This window comes from Thalassophryne amazonica, chromosome 16, assembly GCF_902500255.1.
Source record: "Thalassophryne amazonica chromosome 16, fThaAma1.1, whole genome shotgun sequence".
Classification (NCBI taxonomy): domain Eukaryota; kingdom Metazoa; phylum Chordata; class Actinopteri; order Batrachoidiformes; family Batrachoididae; genus Thalassophryne; species Thalassophryne amazonica.
In genome coordinates this window covers 26,161,021-26,182,401 of record NC_047118.1, presented here as the reverse complement: position 1 = coordinate 26,182,401, position 21,381 = coordinate 26,161,021, and the positions used below count along the sequence as shown (strand labels likewise).

At 39.5% G+C, this 21,381-nt stretch overlaps 1 protein-coding gene across 2 annotated transcripts in view; it reads left to right on the top strand.

The window, feature by feature from the left end:
* The first annotated feature begins 560 nt into the window (after window positions 1–560).
* Window positions 561–21,381, top strand: part of grap2a (GRB2 related adaptor protein 2a) — a 42,314-nt gene continuing 21,493 nt past the window's right edge. The window contains exons 1-3 of one of the 2 annotated variants that reach the window (XM_034190977.1): window positions 561–756; window positions 6,194–6,196; window positions 18,494–18,601. In XM_034190977.1, coding sequence (XP_034046868.1) covers window positions 18,524–18,601 — 78 coding nt within the window. In that variant the 5' untranslated portion in view covers window positions 561–756; window positions 6,194–6,196; window positions 18,494–18,523. The remainder of the gene's footprint in view (window positions 757–6,193; window positions 6,197–18,493; window positions 18,602–21,381) is intronic. The other variant, XM_034190976.1, reaches the window with a different exon arrangement.

Genomic DNA, 21,381 nt, shown 5'->3' with positions numbered 1-21,381 from the left:
CCTGGAACTCCTCCCTAGGGAGGCGCCCAGGAGGCATCCTTACCAGATGCCCAGGAGGCATCCTTACCAGATGCTCGAACCACCTCAGCTGGCTCCTTTCAATGCAAAGGAGCAGAGGCTTCACTCTGAGCTCCCCATGGCTGACCGAACGTCTTGCCCTATCTCTAAGGGAGACACCAGCCACCATCCTGAGGAAGCCCATTTTGGCCGCTTGTACCCGCGATCTAGTTCTTTCAGTCATGACCCAACCCTCATGACCACAGGTGAGAGTAGGATCGAAGACTGACCAGTAGATCGAGCGCTTCACCTTTTGGCTCAGCTCCCTTTTTGTCACAACAGTACGGTAGAGTGAATGTAACACCGCCCCTGCGGCACCGATTCATCAGCCGATGTTTTGTGTTAATTGTTGTTTAAAAACAAACAAACAAATGAACAAAAATCCTTAATTAGGAAATTCTCAACGCCTTGACTTTTATTTTGAAAATACAGACTAAGGTGTTGCTGCGGTGCATGTTGTGCAACTTGACCAAGTTTTGAAGAGACGCGGCTTTGTGCAAAGCGCAGCAAGAAGCGCAAAGCGCAGCAAAGAGCACAAAGTGCCGCCGAACAGGACTCCGTCTTTATTCCAGCTCAGCCAGACTTGAACTTGTTCGTGTTCGTGTTTCTTTCCTTCCATCATGCTGCTGTGTTCACGCGGCGAGAGAAGAAGAGCCCGACTTTAAAACACAAGTTTAACTTCATAAAGAAGACAAAAAGGTAAAACGATTTTATTAAACTTTCAGAAAATTTCTCCCTCCAACACAACTGATTTTAGTCACGTTTCTCTTCCTCTTTCTGTTTCTTACTTCCTTTTCCTTTACGTTCCGGAATAAGTGTTAATAATTGTTTTTTAATCCCCAAATAAATGAATCTGAATTATTTTGCTGCGGTTTATCTTCAGTTCTGTGCGCGACTGAAGGTGGAGGAAGTTTTATTTTTAGGTTTATTCTGTGTTGGTTTCCTGTAAAAATCACGCACAGAGTCGAATTTCAGGACCAGTTATTTATTATTTTATCTCAGTGTAATTTTAATTTTAAAGGATTTTGTGACAATAATGAAGCTTAATAGATGGATCCAGGGAAGAACAAAAGAAAAGAAAGTAAAAAAGAGTAAAAACAAAGAAAGGAAATAAAACGGGCACATTTTTTTTTAATATATATAATTCAAGTATTTATTAGTGTTTCAGTTGGTACATGGCAAATACAATATTACAGACCTCATGTTTACATGAGAAATACACACAAGAAAAACAAAAAACCAAGAGTCAGTTGGATTCGGGGTTGTAACTCAAAAACAGTGCAGGTAAGCACAAAGAAGTACATCATTATATAAACCTCTCAGGCATCAGTAGCCACCACATTAAAGCATATTTAACCTATTATTAGGGTTATATTCCTATCTAAGAATTATTTATCGTGATGTATGACCAGAAATGATCCCATACTGATACTATAGTTTTGTCCTTGTTTTTAAGCTTGTTGAGCATGCACTCATAAGAAGCCATTTTTGTCATCTTATTGGCCCATTCTTTAACTTCTGGAGCAGTCTGTATTTTCCAGTGGGTTAGAATAACTCTAGCAGCTACTGAGACCCCTACCATGATGACTGAGAATTTCCCAGCAGAAATGTTAGGTATCTGTGCTGTATCCCCCAATAAACATAATCTGGGACAAAAAGGTAAGGGCTTCCCCAGCCAATCACTAAGAATTTGCTCCACCTTTAACCAGAAGGGTTTTATAACTGTACACTCCCACAGTCAGTGCATAAGAGTCCCAGCCTCATTACAGCATTTCCAGCATAAAGGATTATTCATAAGGCCCAGTCTATGCAGCTTTGTTGGAGTCCAGTAGTATCTCTGAAGTATTTTATATTGTGTAAATTTACCTCTACATTCTCTTACAGATTTTCCATTTTCAGATATAATTTTACACCACTCTTCATCTTTTAACACAGTTCCAATGTCTTTCTCCCATAAAACTTTCAAAGCTTTACAGCCATCACTGAGTGCTGAGTTGATTCTCCTGTAGAATGTTGAGGCTCGATGATGATGAGGTGGGAGATTCAAATAGTCCAAAATGGGATTGGCATCCGAAGACTGAGGCAGTGACTTTACACAATTCCTTATTTGAAGATATTTCCAAAAGTGTCCTTTACCCGTCAGAGAGTATTTTTGTAATATTTCATTATATGACATTAATACCCCATCCTTATAAAGATTTCCCAGTGTGGATGTTTTGTGATCGTGCCAATTCCTCCAGTAGATTGGTGCCCTTCCAATACAAATGGCTGACTTCCGCCAGAGTGAAGAATACAATTGTTTAGAAAATGACATTTTAAAAAGTTTATGTGCCTTCATCCAGATTTCTTTTGAATGTGACATAATGGGATTGTCAGTTTCACCTGTAATTTGAGAGAGGCATTCTATAGGAGTGAATTGGCCAGACAAGGATTTCTCATAGTTGCCCAGTACAAATGATCTCGTCCCGACCAATGTGAAGCAATTTTTGCCATTTCAAAGGAAATATAGTGCAGTCTAGGGTCAGGTAAACCCAGCCCCCCTGCATCCCTTGGTAAACACAATTTAGTTAGTTTTATTCTAGGCTTTTTCCCCTCCCAAAGGAACTGCTTAACCATCAATTCATATTGTTTGAATATGGATGGTGATATAGTGACTGACAGCATCATAAGAGGGTAATTGAACTGTGGTGAGATGATCATCTTGATTACATTCACTTTGCCCCACAGTGTTAATTTCAATTTTCCCCATTTGTCTAAATTAACTTTCATGTTTTGTAAAATTGGTTCTAAATTTAATGCTGGCATTTCCTCCACTTCCCTACTCAGTTTAATGCCCAAATATTTCATTCCTTTTGAAATCCATTTAAAACCAAATTTTGCCATTATGTTTCCACTATAAATGCCTGATATGGGCATTGCCTCAGATTTTGTCCAATTAATTTTGTATCCTGATTATTCATTAATATTGATTAATTGGGGTATTGATTTGTCTAGATCCTCTAACAGGACTAATATATCGTCTGTGTAAAACAGCAGTTTGTGTTCTATCCCACCACCTTCTATGCCCTTTATATTCAGATTTCAAAACGGGAACATTTTTGAGTTTTATAATATAATGTTTGCTACAATTTCTTATGTATCTTCCACTGAAAAAAGACATCTGAACATATCTCACTGTGTTCAAAAATGTAGAATAAATTTCACACGTATCATCTATCCATAGAAGGAGGATAAACTTCTATGAGTTGCAGGATACTATTTTACATTAAAGTGTTTTTAGAGAATCCTGCACAGTCCATCAAAAATTCACTAGTAATTATGCTGGTGCTGGTTTCTCTCCTAACAGTTGATGTTAGGAAAATATTTAAGTTAAAAAAATGAATATTTTACTTTGCAAATTTGACTTTTATTATGTTACTATTCATGATGGAAAGACTTGCTTACTACTGGTATATATATATATATATATATATATATATATATATATACACGTATATATATATATATATATATATATATATATATATAATATCAGTGACAATATTACACTGTCATTTTGTGAATGAGCAAATTTCCCAGTTGCAACTAATCAGAACCCCCCCCCCCCACCACCAAAAATTTCTGCATCCACCCCTGCTGCCCTTTTGTAGGATTTAAAACATCAGATATTAGCTTCTTTAAAATGTTTTGCTTCAGTCAGGCTGTAAAAAAAAAAGAAAAAAAAAAGATTATTTTCAAATCGATTAATTGAGAAAATAATCCACCGATTAAGTGATTTGTGGTTTGGTCCAAATAATGTCAGAAAATTGTGAAACAATGCCGACCAGTGTTTTCCTTAAAAATGTCTTGTTTTCTTTTTCATTTGCTCAAAGAAATGAGTCAAATAAACCTGAAAGTTTTAAGTTTTCATGTTTAAGAAACTGAGCTCAGAGAGTTTGGGTATTTAAAATAAATGACAACAAATGATAAATGGATTATCAGAACAGTTCTCAGTTCATGTAACACTTGATTAATAAGCGATTAATCGCTGCAGCTCTCCGGTTCAGGTTGGTGCTGTTTTTCAGTTCTTTCAGCTTTATGAGGTTTTACTTTGTGATGTGGTTTGACGGCTCAGACACCTGGGACAGAGGAAACCATGCGCATGTGAACAGCAAGCGGGAGACTTTCTCCACAGCCTGAACCTCACTGAATTTAAAGGATTTTCAAGTGGTCAGAGTGGCTGGCTTGTGACCAGAGGATCCTCTGTTCAAATCCCCATCAGGCTGGAAAATCACTAAATTCACTACGGGCCATTGGACAAGGTCCTTAATCCTCAAATTCCTCCGGTGTGCAGTTTGAGCACCTTCCACCTTGTGTGTGTGTGTGTGTGAATGGGTGAATGTGAGACATCACTGTAAAGCACTTTATAAACGTGGTCATTTACATGAGTTCACATTTTCACAAACTAAGGTTGGAATCAAACCTATTCCCTTAGTTGATAGTGTCATATAAGAGGGGTGGGGGGGGGGGGGGGGGGGGGGGGTGGGGGTGGGGGACCTGTTTTTACACAAATATCTAAAAACGACATACATGAGTATGATTTGAACCCTCATAGTAAAGCTCTAATTGACCCCAGATTGTGCTTTCAGAAACCTTAAAAGCACAGTATGACAAGAGCAGATGACGATTTCTGACGTCTGCCATTCCTGATCCAGATCACCTTCAAAATTCAATGGAGTCTTCTTTGGCCTAATATCTATCTGTGGTGAAAATTTTGTCAAAATCTGTGCAGTAGTTTTGACATAATTCTGCTAACAGACATACAGACAAATAAATGCTGATGATTTTATTACGCCCTTGGTGGACTTAATTATTAATGTGTTTTAAATCATTTATAACATATATTTCTGGTGCATTATTCAGTTTCTATGAGGACTTTTTACTCATCAGTGAGACTTGTTTTGTAAACTTCTGCTGATGCTTCTGCTGTTCATTGCAGGGTTTGATTTAACTCCGCCCCTCTATGAATATAAAAAATGGCAAAGAACTTTCATACACGTAGTGTCCTCGGGACACAGAATTCTTTAGGGCACGTAAAGTCCGCCAGTAAAACTTGTGTTTAAGTCCTTACTGTCCACTTAAGCACAAAGTGTTTATTTCTCACAATCTTTTACATAATAATATAAGAGAAACGCATATAAACACACAAAACAAAGTGATTTTGGAGACCAGCGACTGATGTCACGGTGCAGCTCCACTCTGATTGGCTGTCACTCAAAAACAAAATGGAGCAGAAGGAAACAGAATGTGACATTTTAACCTCTTAAAATACCTCTTAGAATAGGTCAAGGTTCGTCAACTTTGAACTTGTCCACAGTCTGTGTCCCAAGAATGTTCCCTTTGAATTTGAAGACTGGACTTATGCTGAGCGCAGACAGACAGGTGGACAGAGGGACGGAGGGACGCAAGGCCTTTGCAATACCCAATGGCCATCAAATATGGCCATTGGGTAAAAAACAAAACAAACAAACAAAACCAAAAAAAAAAAGAAAAACCCAAATAACAGTTGACTGCTACCTCATTCATTGAATGGTAAATAAGCGTCACTTCTGCCTTGGCTATTTTATTGGATTCTGTAAGTATTTTGTGTGGTACCTATCTATAGGTCCATTTCCAGCTCTGGAACTCGACCTGTTTGTTGAGAACATTTACAGGAATGGTGTCATAATTGGCCTTTTCAGCCATCGTGTCTCCAGTGCGGTGAAGACCTGCTGGACTCATGCAGCTCCGTATGTAGCACACAAGCGAGCCAACAACACGTGTACGTCCTCATCAGTCACGCCGTCACCTCTGCTGTCCATGTTCTCTTTAAATTCTTCTGCTCTTGCTCTCATTTTGCTACTTTGGTTTAGTTGTTGTTATTTTCTTTTCCCACATGAGTTAATGAGCCTCGCTGCTCAGACGCACTGACCCTAAAGTGTCTCAAAAATCACCTTTCAGAAGTGGTCCATGTGGTGGAGACACCCAAAAAGGTGTCAGACCATCTAAAGTGTCCCAGGAGTTCTTATGGTGGAAAAGGGCTTGATGTGATTGATATTACCTGATTTTGGTTTGATCACGGCGGTATAAGCGGTTAGTGTGATTGCTTCCCAAAGAGAAGGTTCCTGGTTCAAATCCACCTGTGCCTCCTTCCCCACATATATCTGGAGTTGCATCACAAAGGGCATCTGGCATAAAAAGGGCCAAATGAAAATATGGATCCAAACCTGAACCCCAAGAAGAACTGGGCAAAAGAAACAACAAACTTCCTGAGCATGTTGTTTGTAGAACCTGCAGCTGAGCCTAATCAGAAGTTTGAATGTGACGAGGTTTGTAAAAGTGTGAGTTTATCCTTTAACCCTCAGACTTCCAGAAACATAAAAACCCACTGATCTTTACTCACAAATGAGTCCAAAAACTGCTCATAAATAATATGCTTATACTTATAAATGAGCCGTATAATTCCATATTTGAAAGATTGAGGAGAAGATGTCTCCCAGTGAGGACACCACATATAAAATCTGTATACGGGGGCTGATTAGCCGTCTGTGTTTCATGGTGGCTCTCGTGCAGCCAGAGTGATGAAATCACCCAGAATTCATCACAGTGGTGAAAAAACAAACACAAAAAACACCAAGTTAGTTGTGTGATTTTGTGTGTAGGTCTTAAAGTTGGTCACGTGATTTGTGGTTAAGTTTGAAAAGGTCTGTTTCTGTTTTTGGAGAAGTGGTTTTAAATGCATGTGAGATGACTGATGGACTTCGTTACTGATAAAGTTTATGGTTTGGAGTGTTTTGTCTGAGTCAGCTGCCTATAATTCTTCAACAACTTATCTTTACGAACGTTTATGCCACCATGTTTGACGCCTTCGCCTTCTCCTGTGTCCGGTGCCTAAATCAAACTTTGAGACGACCTGGTGGCCCGGACACACCGTCCACATGTGGGCCTGAAGTGTCCAAAAGACAGAATCTGATGTTGATTTGGAAACGTGAGTCAGGATGATTCCTGAAATCGACATTTGTCTGAAATAGTTTTGTTTGTTTGTTTCTTCTGTGTTTTATTTGGATTTGGTTGAACTGTTTGATGACAGAATAACTTCATTGACAGCTTTAAGTTGGGACTCAAATCTGTGTGTGTGTGTGTGTGTGTGTGTGTGTGTGCGCGTGCACATGCATGCCAAGAGGGACCATCTTAAAATGCTAATAATCTGCAGCATTGTAGCTGAGTTCACCTCCCCCAAGTCCAAGTCCGAATCCGAGTCCCGGGTCTCAGAGGTCGAGGCAACAGGCAAGTCACAACAATTCAAGGCCGAGGTCAAGTATTATACAGTTCTGTCGTAGTTGTCGTGACCTGTTCCCACAGACTCAGGCGTAAGTTTGAGCCACAGCCTTATATAATCTTTAGCGTACTTTTGTGACACAGTGTTTTGGGATCACAGACATTAATACGTTACCCTGTGTGAAGGAATATAATAATGCATAGGTTTCTGAAGATTCTTTTTTTGTAGACTTAGTGTAGCATGTGTCTGTGTGCACCTGTAGTACTGTGGTGAACAGAAAACAGTACATTCAAGCATTGCATTTATAGGCCATCATAATATGATGGTTACGCATATTATGCGTAAAGTTACCATGACGGGCACTTTCTTTGTTTACCAACGTAAACAGAGTGCCAAAATAGGTAAAAACAGACGCATAGCATGTTATATACGTAGTGAAGGCTGTTGTTGCTTGGAAGCAGTAATAAAGGGTAAATCTGAGAGTTTGATGTTGTTACATTCTAACTGTTTTAATTCAGTCCAGGAGCTGTGGACTGGATCGGGATGAATCCATTTAATCAAGTTTTGTATCTGGTTAGTCAGATAATAATGTAGAAAATTTGGTGCTTCCAGACCCCCTTGAGATTTATTTTTCTGAAGAGTAGCAAGACTAATTTTAGCTTTTTTATTTTTCCACTTTGAAATGGCCAAATCTAAAGACTGAAACCATTTGACTGTGGGTTTGAATGGAATCATTAAAAAGAAGTAATTAATTTGTGGTAATATTTTCATTTTGATAGTTGCTATCCGTCCTAATAAGGAGATAGGGAGGTTGTTCCATCATTTCAGATTTTGACAGTGAGTGTGGCGAAGTTCAAATGGACCAGCTCTCCTAATTTAGAAGAGATGTTTATGCCTAGGTGCTTAATATTGCCAGTGGGAAAGGTATAGTGTGGATCTTGGGGTGAAGGATTCCATGAATCCTCAGTTAAAGGAAGGATCATTGATTTTGACCAGTTAATAGAGTAATCTGATAGTTGTGAGAATGTAGTGATCAGTTTAAATACTTCTTGTACTTCTTTTGAGGGTTCTTGGAGATAAAGTATGATATCATCAGCATATACATTGATTTTGTGGTTAGACACCGAAGAGCTGATACCCTTGATGTTAATGTTCTGACGTATTGCAGCCGCAAGTGGTTCAATAAATATTGCGAATAATAGTGGTGAGTGTGAATGTACTCCATGCAAATAAATACTTCTTTATTGAGCTACTCTTTTAAATCTGAGTTTTATGGTTTCTTCTGTTACATGGATGTGAAATATTCATATGGAGGAAAATATAAACATGTAATAGACTCTTAGAAGTCAAATGTTGATGTGACATGTAAATTGTCAGTATCCCAGACATGCTGACATCAGCATTGGATGAAAAAAATCATTTATATAAACTGAATAACAATCAAATTTAAACCCAAATCAGTGTTCCTGAGAACTAAAAGCGGTATTGGTGATTAATGAGGAGGAGGTGTAGCTTTACTGGTATCAGATTTTGTTTTATCTTATTTTAAAACACTATCAGTTGTTATAAAAGCACAACTAGCTGAAGTCAAATGTTTAGATAAATGTAGACAGAGAACAGTAACAGTGTGAATATGTGAATATTATCAGATAGTGATCACACTGTGTTTAATCCATGAGACAGACTGTGGATTATAGTTCTGTCATATTGACAATATGAAATTTACTCTGCTGGGATAACATTTGGTCCCAGTCCAGATAGAGTTAAATATACTCTACCACGGGGCTAAATCAGCTCAACACAGTGTAAAATAAACTAATTTTGGAGTAAAACCACTTGCATTGACTAGACGGTGTCACCGACCAAACGGTCCCCTCTAAAAATCGGTCCGCCCTGCCTTCACTACAAATGCGTCATTAGCCGCGGTTCACAGATTATCACCTCATTTCTGCTTCAAACTGCCTCCAGTCATCATCTGTCTCAGTGTCAGATATTTGAAGCTTTTCTACAACAATTATTTCCACATAAATTCAGCATTATTTCATCATAAAGATGGAGGAAGCGACCAGAGCGCCACAGCTATATGAGCTGCTAGTTGATGCGTTCACTGCACGTCCGTCATTTCAAAGCGTCACCGATTATCACCTTGTTTCTGCATAAACTGACTTTAGAATGATTTAACAGGTTTTACCTTGTCAGCTGATAGTTAATATACACATTAATCCATTTGATTGCTTTGGGTGAAGACAGTCCCTCTCAGAGGAGCTGCTGTGGTCATAAATGACACATGCGCAGTGGAGGCAGGGCGGGCTGATTTTTAGGGGAGTAACATTCAGTCGGCGGTCACTCTATAATAGAGTGTATTTTACTCTATTTAGACTGGACCAAATGTTATCTCGGCAGAGTATATTTTACTCAGCAAAATTTACTGTGTAGAAGCCGATTATCCGGGTATCTGGTGCCTACGAGGACAGGACAGGCTATTTTGGCTCTGCCGTCTCGCGCACTTCGTTGTGACAATCCCACCCGCTTTGTGCACTGGACGCTGTATATAAAATAATTATTTTGTAGCGGATTAACCATTTTTCTCAGAGTTTGGCTCCTGAAAACACCTCTAATCACTTCCTGAATCACAGAGGACCGCTTCAGCTTCAGCTGCAGCTTCTCTCTCTCTCTCTCTCTCTCTCTCTCTCTCTCTCCTGTGCTTCAGGAGGTGGAGAAGATATTTGGAGCAGCCTAAAAGGTAATCATGTTCATTCCTTCTCATGAGCAGCTGTAAAAGTATGTTTATGACAGATTTAACATTTTGTTATAATCAATCAGATGAGCTGCGCTGTAATACAGTGCGCCAATGCAGTCACTCCCATGCAGTGTTTTTAATTGTTTGCGCAATGTTCATATACATGGCTCATTTGAATAATCACTGAAATTTCTGAAAAATCCTTATGTAGCTCATTATTCATGGTTTTATTATTCAGTGGGACCGGAGATTTAAGAGATTGAGTACAACACCTTTGCACTTTTGGAGTTCACTCCAGAGGGCGCTGTAGGGCATCAAAATCAAGTCCGAAGAGTTTTAAATTCCTGTTTTTCAACTACTAAAAATGAAAAAAAAAATAATAAAAAAAAAAAAATCTAATTTTCACTGAACAATTTTTGATTTGTGTTCAGATTAAGAGCCACCAGAGTGTCTTTTAAAGTCTTTCCCATGGGAGAAGACATAGTGCTAAGTTTTACTGTTTGAACTCTTCAGGTACTTTGGCACAGGAAGTGCGTTGTAAAATTGCACAGTGCAGTACAGCTGCAGGAGTGAAGCTCGAGTCACCTTCTCTGTGATCTTCACCACATCCTTAGTTTGGGTTTTGTTCACGTCTGTGGGAAAGTAACACTCAAAATAACTCCTGTCATTGGGTTTGCAGCTTTACAGGAGCTTTCGATTGCAAGTTTGATTCCTTTTTCAGAATGATGAAGTTCGGTTTTTGGCTGCTTGCGGTTTGTTGCCTTCCACATTTCTCCACCACTTGTGCTTTTGGAAGCAGACATTCCCAAAGGGGGAAGTGCTTTGCCACAGTTGACAGTTTAAAAATAGCCTCCTAATTTGATTCCTCCATCCGCCACATCAATTCCATGTGAACGTCAGGTCCAGAATGTATAAGCGTACAGTAGAGTACCTCACTGTGGATCCAAACCATCTGAACCTCAGATCAGAATTAGTATCCAGAGTGTGAGCTCAGTGCATCATGTCATCATGTTGAGGATGAAGCTGTCTGGTTGAACCTTGAATACGACCCCATGCTTTGGGTGCCTTTATCACCTTCACTTCCAGCCCACGGAAGTGGGCTGGAACAGTTGGGGCAACTGTTTGTTGTGATTTGGCGCTATACAAGAAAAAAGTTGATTGAGTTGATTGATTTGTCTTTTGTGCCTTTCGTGACATCTGATGAGAGTTTTGTGTGAAGTATCCATAAATCATCTCAAGGACATCCCCTTGAAAACCTTTGGGTAAGACGTTGGCAGCATTGATGACTTTATTGGATTTGTTGGTGGTATTTTTTAATGCCTGGCATCAGGATGTGATCGTTACAGTGAGCTGGTGATGGAAGGATCTTTATCTGATTCTGTTTTTGTAGAGATATAAACACAGTGGGCCTCATGTATCAACGTGCGTATGGCGATATTTGAGCGTATATGGGGTGTACGCCAAAACGGCTGCGCTACTTGGCATTTATCAATGTGGTCGTTGGCGTACGCTGCGCTGAAAATATACAGCAGGTCGAAAGAACGTGCGGGCAGAGTCGCATGTCGGGCCGGACCCGACCGCGGGGGGGTCGCGACAGGAAAAACACCTCCGTTGGAAACCTTAACGGGCAAGTTGGAAGATGCCCAAGCTGTTAAACAATTTCTCAGTTACTCACTTGTTGAAAGCCATCAAAAGCCACCTGAATTTTACAAATGGTTTTCAACACGGAGGTGTTTTTCCTGTCGCGGCGCACACAGATTCGTCGAGTCGTCACGGAAACGACTCGGCGAATTTGTGCGCACGTCTTTCATTACAAAATGTCCTTAAACAGTGGAATGTCCGCATAAAGTCCTCATGCCGGCCTCTTCTGAATCTTCTCTGTTCTCTCACGACGTCCTGGGTGAATTAAGCCTTAAATTAGGATGTTTTCAGGTCGAAACAGGCCGACGACGGCACCTGGAAGCGCTGCGCGACGTCCTGCTCCGTGGGAAGTCCTTACAGCGACAGAAACACCCCATAATCTCTCATCAGCCGTTAAACTTTTCACCGAAAACCAGCTTAATTTCTCGAATAGTGTCCACTCGGATATCCCTCACAGGTCCAGAAAAAATGTTGATAAAGCAACGCGCGTCGTCCGCAGCGGCTATTCAGACAAAGAGATTCCGACGGGCGGGGTGGAGCACTCCTCAGTCAAGGCCTGCCCACAGGCGAATGACGTCACCGACACGCGTGAAAAAACTCACGCATGCGCACAAGGGTTCAAGCATGTCTGACGTAAAAACATATGAATCAAATCCATTTATTTTTTGAAAAAAAATAAAAAGGACCGCTTATTTCATCACAGACCTCGTAAAGCGAGCTGTGAACTTTTCATCCGCTTTTTTTTTTTGTAGCAGCTACGACTTGTCCTCACCTCTTAAAGCACGGTGATAACAGCACACCTGCACTGAGCTTTACAAAGACATTTTTATGCTTTTTTTCTCCTTTATTTAGAATTCTGAGCTGAGCCGCTCCGTATCTGGTCGTTAAAACAGCTGATCCTCCGCAACGCGTCAACAACTAACACCATTTTCTACTCAAATGCACCTAAACTCTTTTTCTGAGGAGCGCATGATGTGAAAATGCAATAAAACTTTCTTACCTGTAAATCTGGTCATGTTTTCTGAATAAATAAATGTTATCCATTCTTTGTGCTCAAACGCCAAAGCAGGGGCGAATCCAGATGGAATGGGGGCGTGGGGCAAGGATGTCCCCCCCTCACAACACCCCTAGATTAAAGGTCCAGTTTTGAAGCCTTTTTTACTACAACTACTAATACTACTTAAAATAATAATAATTTTGACAAGTAAAATGTTTAGAGAAAATTTAAATGTTAGAAAAATGTTAGAAAGAATGTAATAGTAACATTTATTAACAATGTGGGTTAGAAATGACACGTTTTATTGTTACAGTGCTGTCAACAGTTAAATATGAGGTCAAGAAAGAGGTCTTTATTTTACTTTTTATAAAACAAGTGGCAGAGGGTTGTTGTCGGCAGCTGGGGAAAGTAACTAAAAAGTAACTAGTAATCTAACTTAGTTACTTTTACAATTGAGTAATCAGTAAAGTAACTAAGTTACTTTTTCAAGGAGTAATCAGTAATCAGTAATTGGATTACTTTTTCAAAGTAACTGCGGCAACACTGGATACCGGTATATAAACCCTTCTATTGGTGCATAAACTGGTAGATTGGCCCTTTAGTCATGATTGATTGTGGCCTGGACCAATGAGATGAGGGGCAGGCCAATTACCCCTCCATCTCGGGCCTTGGTTGGGCTACACAGTGCGCCAGTGCCGGACAGAGTGATAAAGAGCGATATGGATGGTGGCAAGAAGAGGAAAGGTGGCGCTGAAAGAGCCAGGGATCACAAGAGAGTAGCCCTTCAGGCAGATGCTGCAAAATGTCTTAAAATAACAGACATGTTTGCTTCGCGTGGACGCAGAGCATCCACATCTGCGGCAGGCAGCCTCAGCAAGTGGTGGAGAAGAAGTTCAGCAGGTGGACGAGGCGGGGACCACTACGGCCATGACGGTAAGTGAAGGTTAACTTCAGCTATTAATTGATGAACAGCAACCTAACTTGTTCATAAATCACACATCTGTGTGTGAGAGAGACATTCTGATCTTCTGGTCCGAAGTAAAGTGCTGTCTAACTGGGTCACTCAGATATGAATTAAAGTTGGATATTATTTTCGTTTGTGCTAACTCTGCCAGTCACGTAACCTAGCCTAGCAATGTAACCTGTGCAAATGGTGTGCACGGCTAGCTACCATGCTGCCACTGCCAGGTTGTTTCTTTATTCTTTATTCTATTTGTGTGACAGTCGTGCGTCGGTCATACGAAGTATGCTGTTTTGCACAGTCTGCAGTGCGGTGGCATGGTATAACAGTGTCCCTGTCTAAAATGTATTTTCCCAATTGGTAATAAAAGAAATCCTTGAGGTTACTTGTAGCTTGTAGTGAGATAGACAACTTTTCATAATGCTTCTTATAGTGTTAAAATGTATGTGTCTCCTGGTGCACATTGATCGGTTAAGGGACCAAAAAAAAAAACCAAAAAAAAAAAACACTGTCACAGCAGGCTTAATTTTTTCCCTTTCGATACCTGGTGGTGGCCTGGTCTTGGTTAAAAATGCCCGGCCTGAAAAATTTCCCCAGTCCAACCCTGGCTGGAATCCACATAAAAATGAAAATTATCAACATGATAAACAGTGCCATTATACAACTCAATGCATATGTTACATAAATAACACTTTCCTGATTATACTACATAATAATCAATACAAATCCCGCTTTTGCGGGATTGTTGGTCTTGAGCACGATCCGTGGCCAAAGTGCTGACCGCAAAGAAAGCGCTGTTTGCCTTTTTCTCCAGAGCCTGGAGCCAGAGCAGCGCTGAGCTTAACTTTATGTGGTGTGATCGTTTTAGACAATGAAATTGATAATTACAACTGTAGTGTTGTCATTCCCTTCGCCCGTGCTGCAATCAGGTTTTGTTTTCTCCATTCGTTTGTTACAATAAAATAAATAAAGAAATACATTTTCAAAATAAAGAAATCTGAAAAATTAGGCATGTCTTATTAATTGAGCAAGCAAATAAAGGAGAATACAGTGGTCCCTCGCTATAACGCGGTTCACCTTTCGCGGCCTCGCTGTTTCGCAGAGTTTTTAGTCCAATTTTGCATGCCTTTTTTTTTTATTTACAGTGTTCTGTGTTTATAAGAATCTTCTCACCCAGAAGAAAAAAGAGCGCCAACAACTACTCATAACTGTGTTTGTCACTCGGAAACAGACACCTGCAGCCAGGTGTGAGTGGAAAAAGGCGCGGCGTCAGGACGCAGAGGTGCGATCTGTGAAATACTGGTCAGTCACTATTAATAATTTCTTGTGTCCAACCTTGTACGTTGATCGTTAAAATTAAATTTGTTAGTTCTAAAAGCCATCATAATTATTTATAGGAAAACGTTCTATTTTTATTTCTCAAACAAATGTTTGGGCCTGAAAACAGTTTGGTCTTATTTTTCTACTAAGGTTTGAACTTTGAGAGTGTTTACACACGAGAGAAAAGTGAGAAAATGTTCATGCCTGATTGAGAAAGTGTATAAAGTGGTTTTACAGGGGTTTTACAGCCTTAAAATGTCTATAATAATTGTAAAAAACAACGCTGACTACGTCGCGGTTTCGCGTATTACGGGCTATTTTTAGAACGTAACTCCCATGATAAACGAGGGACCACTGTAACACTTTTTTGATTATACTACAAAACAATTGATGCGACGGCCGCTTTTGACGCTCTATTGGCACGCGTCGTGATTGGTGGAGTTCTTTTTCTTTGCCGTCTACCTGGCTTCCATGTCGTAAAATGAGGGTGTGTCTGAAGCGGAGTCTGAATATTTATGGGCGTGTTTATTATAATTACGATTGTTTTCACTTGCTGCATTTATTAAGGTCACGTCAGGCGTACGCCGGAACTGGGCAGGTGCGCACTGCTTGATACATGTCACGGCAACTTTGGTGTACTTCAAATTTACACTGTAAATTTACGCCACAAGTGCGCAACGTTGATACATGAGGCCCAGTGTGTGCATTTGTACAGATGTGATTTATTAGGCACTGTAAGATAAAGATAAAGATGGATCCGCTTTCTCTCTGTTTTTAAAATTCATTTGTTATCATAACATTCACACTTGTTTCCAATTTTGTTGGTTGTTCAGAATATTTTTCTATTCATTAAGGTTTTTTTTAGGTTTTCAGGTGTCTTTCTACCACAGATTAGGATGATCTACAGGAAGGAAACATTATAATTCACAGGAGGGCTGCACTGAGATTAGAAAACGAAGCATCTGCAACTTTTAAGATACATATCGATTTGATGATCCATCGGACAGATTTCATATAATACAGTGCAAAACTGCAAAAGCAATAAATAATTAAACAATTAAATACATCATCATTATATGCAACTGCTGTAAAATGGAAAAATACAAAACTTTTTCCCCTCCAGTATAAACTTTTTTCCAATAGAGATACAGAATGTAACACTGTTAATACACTACTACAAAAGTAAATAACTACTCTTCAGTTGCAGTATTACATCAGTATGTCTGCATGGTGTGAAAATAATGGACCTTTGAAAGACGTCTGGCTCATTCCATCTGAAATCACCCAAAAGCTCCCAGGTTGCCCCTCAGCCCTGTTTAGCCAATTTGATATGTTATTCCTGTTACAAAGTTACAGTGAAATGCCAAAAAATGTGGTTTGTAAAAACTTGAACATTTTTAAAGTTACAGCCCTTAGAAATTTTAGTGTTTTTCACATTTTACAAAAACAGTGTTTGTACCAAATTTAGACATTAATAAGTCACTTGCTATTAGATTTACAGATGTGAAAGTGAACAGCCAAGACTTAATTTTAGTGTCGAGTGGGAAAACTAAATCAGTTTTGGTCTATCTAGTGTGATCCGCCTTCCACAAAGGCCTGTTTAAAGTAGCGAGTCCAAAAATTGTCATGTCACTCATTTTTCTGATTGCTCAAAAAAATCAAAGAAATACACTATGGCAGTCTAATCTTTTGGTGTGTTAGAGCATATCTATACAGTCAAATCATAAATCAATGCATCATAAAACAGTGTGTGTGTGTGTGTGTGTGTGTGTGTGTGTGTGTGTGTGTGTGTGTTCTGGTCTCTTTCTCCCAGGATTATTTTTAGTTTTGAGAGGTCATTTAGCTCTGTTGAAATTTGAGATTTTGAAGCCGAACTTGTTAAAGTAAAAGTTTTTTATTCCACTGAATGCTCAATGGATTAAATAGATTAATGGATTAAATGGCTATATGGATGAAATGGGTTCATGGATTAATAAATGGTTGAACGGATTAAAAGGATCAAAGGATTAATTGATTAAATACATTAAAGAATTAAATGAATCAGTGGATTAAACAGATTAATGGATTAAAGGAATAGTGGATTAAATGAACAGTAGATGAATGGATTAATTAATAGATCAAATGATTAAATTTGTTAATTTAATGTACATTAATGATTAAATGGATCTATGCATTAAGTGGATTAAATGGATTAATGAATGAGTTAATGATCAATGGATCAATACGCTAAATTTCAGATACAGTTTGTCAGAAGCCACATGAGATTTGAGTCTCGATTTCATGTATTTTTCTGTGTGGAAATCCTTCAATGATCCACTTCAACATGATGCTTTTTAGTTGAATAGAAATTTATTTCTCAGTTTCTGGTATGTTTCCTGTGCTGTGGCCCAACATATAGTCCGATCAGTGGACCAAATAGATCAGTGGATTAAATAGAATAGAATGGAATAGTCTTTGTTGTCATTGCCGGGGGGGGGGGGGGGGGGGGGGCAAGGAGAGTGGGGGTAATCCCGCTGAGTTACTGTACACCACAAAATGACATATGTACTGTACACAGGAAATTTTGCTGAGTAAACTTTACTCTGCTGGGATAACATTTGGTCCCAGTCTAAATGACTCTACCACCATGTTGTTGTCTAGGGTGAGGTGTTTATGGGAGTAGATGTTTGTGTGTGTGTGTGTGTGTGTGTTCATGGCTGTTTGCAGTATGTCTGGCCCAGGGGAAGAAGCTGTTTGTCATCCTGCTGGGGTAGGAATTTGCAGAGGGCAATAAGTCAAACGGGGTATGCAGAGTGTGTGGGGTCTCTTGTGATGGCCTTGGTTCTCCTCAGGCAGCAGGATGTGGTGATGTTTTCCAGGCTGGGCAGAGGGCAGCCAGTGATCTTTAAGGTAGTGTTTATGACCCTCTGCACCGCCTTTCTGTCTTCGGTTGTGGAGCCTACGTATCACACACCCAGACCATATGTCATTATGCTCTCCACCGAGGAGGGATAGAAGGCCAGCAGCAGCTTCATGTCCAGGTTGTTCTTCCTGGGAACGTGCAGGAAGTGTAGCTGCTGCTGAGCCTTCTTAACCAGAGCCCTGATGTTGGAGGTCCAGGTGTGGTCTGCAGAGATGTGGGTGCCCAGAAACCTGAAGGTGGTGACAGTTTCCACCTGTTCTCCATGTATAGTGGGGGGGTTGTCCTGTCCGTTTTTCTTGAGGTATCATTGAGATTTATTTTGTCTTATGAATGTTCAGGATCAGGTTGTTCTCTGAGCACCAGAGTGACAGTTCCTCCTGTACGCTGTCTCATCCCCCATCGCAGATGAATCAATGGATTAAATAGATTAATGGATTAAATTAATTAAATGAACCAGATTTCTGTTTTCTGTCTTCTTTTTAATTTTAATGCCGATTTTGAATTAAGTGACATTTTTCTAGACATCTGGCCTCCACACAGAAAGCCATCTTTATGCTGCTGGTTGTTTTTCTGTGCAGTAATTCTTCCTGACACGTCACTCTGTCCCCATGGAGGCCACAGGAAAGTACGATTTTTCTGCAACAGAAGAAGATGACCTCAGCTTCAAACGGGGTGATATCCTGAAGGTCAGTATCTGTCAACAGGCTGCTGAATACCATACTGATCCAAATATAAGACAGTATTTTTATTCTTGGAAATATATATATATAAAAGAGTCATCATATATTGTATACATCATGTCTATTCTAAACTTTCACATGTATTATTTACATTTTTACATGTCATATACACCTGCAGCAGTAGGTGGTGCCTCATGTGAAAGGAGAGTGCCCCTCAGAAATATGATATGGCTTTTTAACCCTGTGTGATGGTGAAGCAGCAAAGCAGGCTAGTGTAACTGGTCCTGTGCATGTGCCTGTCTGTGAACAAGATAACTAAAGATAACTGAAAAATGACTGGATGTATTTTCACCAAACCTGGTGGTAATATTACTTGAGCAGAGGTCTCAAGATGATTCACATTTGGAGAGGACTGGACAAAGAACAATGTCAGGATCAACAAAAACATGGTTGAAAAGTGTGTTTTCTGCTACATCTCTGTAAGCAATAAGGCTACAGAGATGATCTAAAGTTTACTTTGATCAGAAGAATATTTGTGATTGATTGGTATAAGTGGTGTCATGATGAAGGTGGTCCACTTTGTTCAGAGTGCGTAGGGTTTGCGTCGGCCCTCTGAGGCCTTTCATTTGACATGTACACAAACCATCTCCTGTTGCATCCCTCAATTTTATTTCAGCAATGGACTCACATACTGCTGGGACAAGCTCCAGCCATCCGCGACCCGAACTCAGATAAGCGGTTGAAGACAAATGAGTGAATGGACTCACATTGCTGCTCAAACTGCACCAGGAGAGAGTTTGCCTTTATAAAGAGAGAATCAGACTCATACCATGTCATGCAGTTTTTACTTCTGTCTTCCTCCCCCTGAGACCAGAATCCATCACACAGCCTGATGGGTCATGAACTAACCATCGAAACAACAGAACTTTTTTTTTTAATAAGTCACTTTCCTCAAAGTGGCTTATTTAGCACACACTTTAAATCGCAGACTCTTGCAACTTCACACAGAGCAGCCCAAGCAAGATACCTTTCAGCACACAAAAGAATCAAGCTCAAGGTCAAAGGTCAAGGTCACAGCAAGGTCAAATACAAAATTCAATGAAACAACTTTCCTGGTCGCAATTTTTAAAATTTTGCCTCTAAATTTGGCATGAACACAGTGATAGGTCTTGCCCATAATCCAGTACATGGGATAAGTGATTGACCTTGACTTTCAGGGTTTTGCTTGAGGTCAAAGGTCACCTAAATTAGGTCAAATTTCAGATTACAGTAAAACATAGCGTGTAATGCATCAAATTAAAGGGCTTCATGAGGGGATCTAGAAGATAGCAAAGGTTTTAAGTTATGATGTAATTTAATGACATCATCACAATAAAAACATGCAAAATTTCAATTTTTATGGGTTTCATTTAACTCGATATGCAGCACACAGCTTACAATGCAGACTCTTGAAACTTCACAAATAGCAGCCCTAGCAAGGTACCGTTCAGTGCACAAAAGGATCATGGTCAAAGGTCAAGGTCACAGCAAGGTCAAACACTAAATTCAATGATACCACTTTGCTGGTCGCAATTTTTGAAATTTTGCCTCCAGATTTGGCATGGACACAGTGCTTGGCCTTGCCCATAAGCCATTACCTGGGATAAGCGATTGACATTGATCTTCTGGGTGTCGCTTGAGGTCAAAGGTTACCTAAATTAGGTCAAACTTCAGACTACAGTAAAACATGTTGTGTAATACACCAAATTAAAGGGCTTGATAAAAGGATCCAGAAGATAGAATAGGGTTTAAATTATGACATCATTTGATGACATCATCATGAAAAAAGACTGCATAATCTTTCATTTTTAAGGGTGTGACAAAGCGTGTAAATCATCATTGCAGTCTCTTGTAAGTTCACATATAGCAGTCCTATGGAGGTACCTTTCAGCACACAAAAGGACCAAGCTCATGGTCAAAGTCAAGGTCACAGCAAGGTCAAACACTAAATTAAAAAAAACAACTTTACTGGTCGCAATTTTTGAAATTTTGCCTCCAAATATGGCATGAATATAAGGAATGGCTTTGCCTGTCAGTCCCTGTCATTCCTCGTGGTATTCATTTTTTTTCCCCACATTTTGGCAAGATACTGATCACTCTCAGGGTGACAGTTTTCATTTATTTATCTGTCTGTTAGCAAGATCACATCAAAATTACTGCACGGGTTTTGACGAAACCATGGAAGACTTCAATAAATTTTGGAGGTGATCCGGATTCTGGATCAAGTTTCCCTTTTATATAGGCTTTGAAGGATTACATCAAAACTACGTCACAGATCCTCACCAAATTTGGACCACAGATTGATATTAGGGCATGGAAGACCTCACTGAATTTTGGAGATGATCTGGATCCAGATGGGCAGATGTCAGGAATTTCCAATTGCTGTTGTTACACTGTTTATTACATTGCTGCTTTTTTGCAGTTCTGCATTTTTTTTTTCTCTTCCAGTATGTTGTCATTGAAATTATTTTCAAATAGAAGCATATTGTTTATTAAAAAGAAGGTTTGGTCTTTAAAAAGTACTTTTGCAAAAGTATGTTTTGAAAAAGTGGGCCTCTTATGATCAGGGCTGTGACATAAAGCTCATTTCATGACCATATCACGACACAGAATATTTTCTGTAAATTGAATTAATTAATAGTTCATTTATATATTGGCCAAATGAACATTTTTTTTAAATTAGATTTTTAACAGTGGATTTACATAGAAGTTAAGTTTTTGAAGTAATTGAATTGAAAAATCAAATA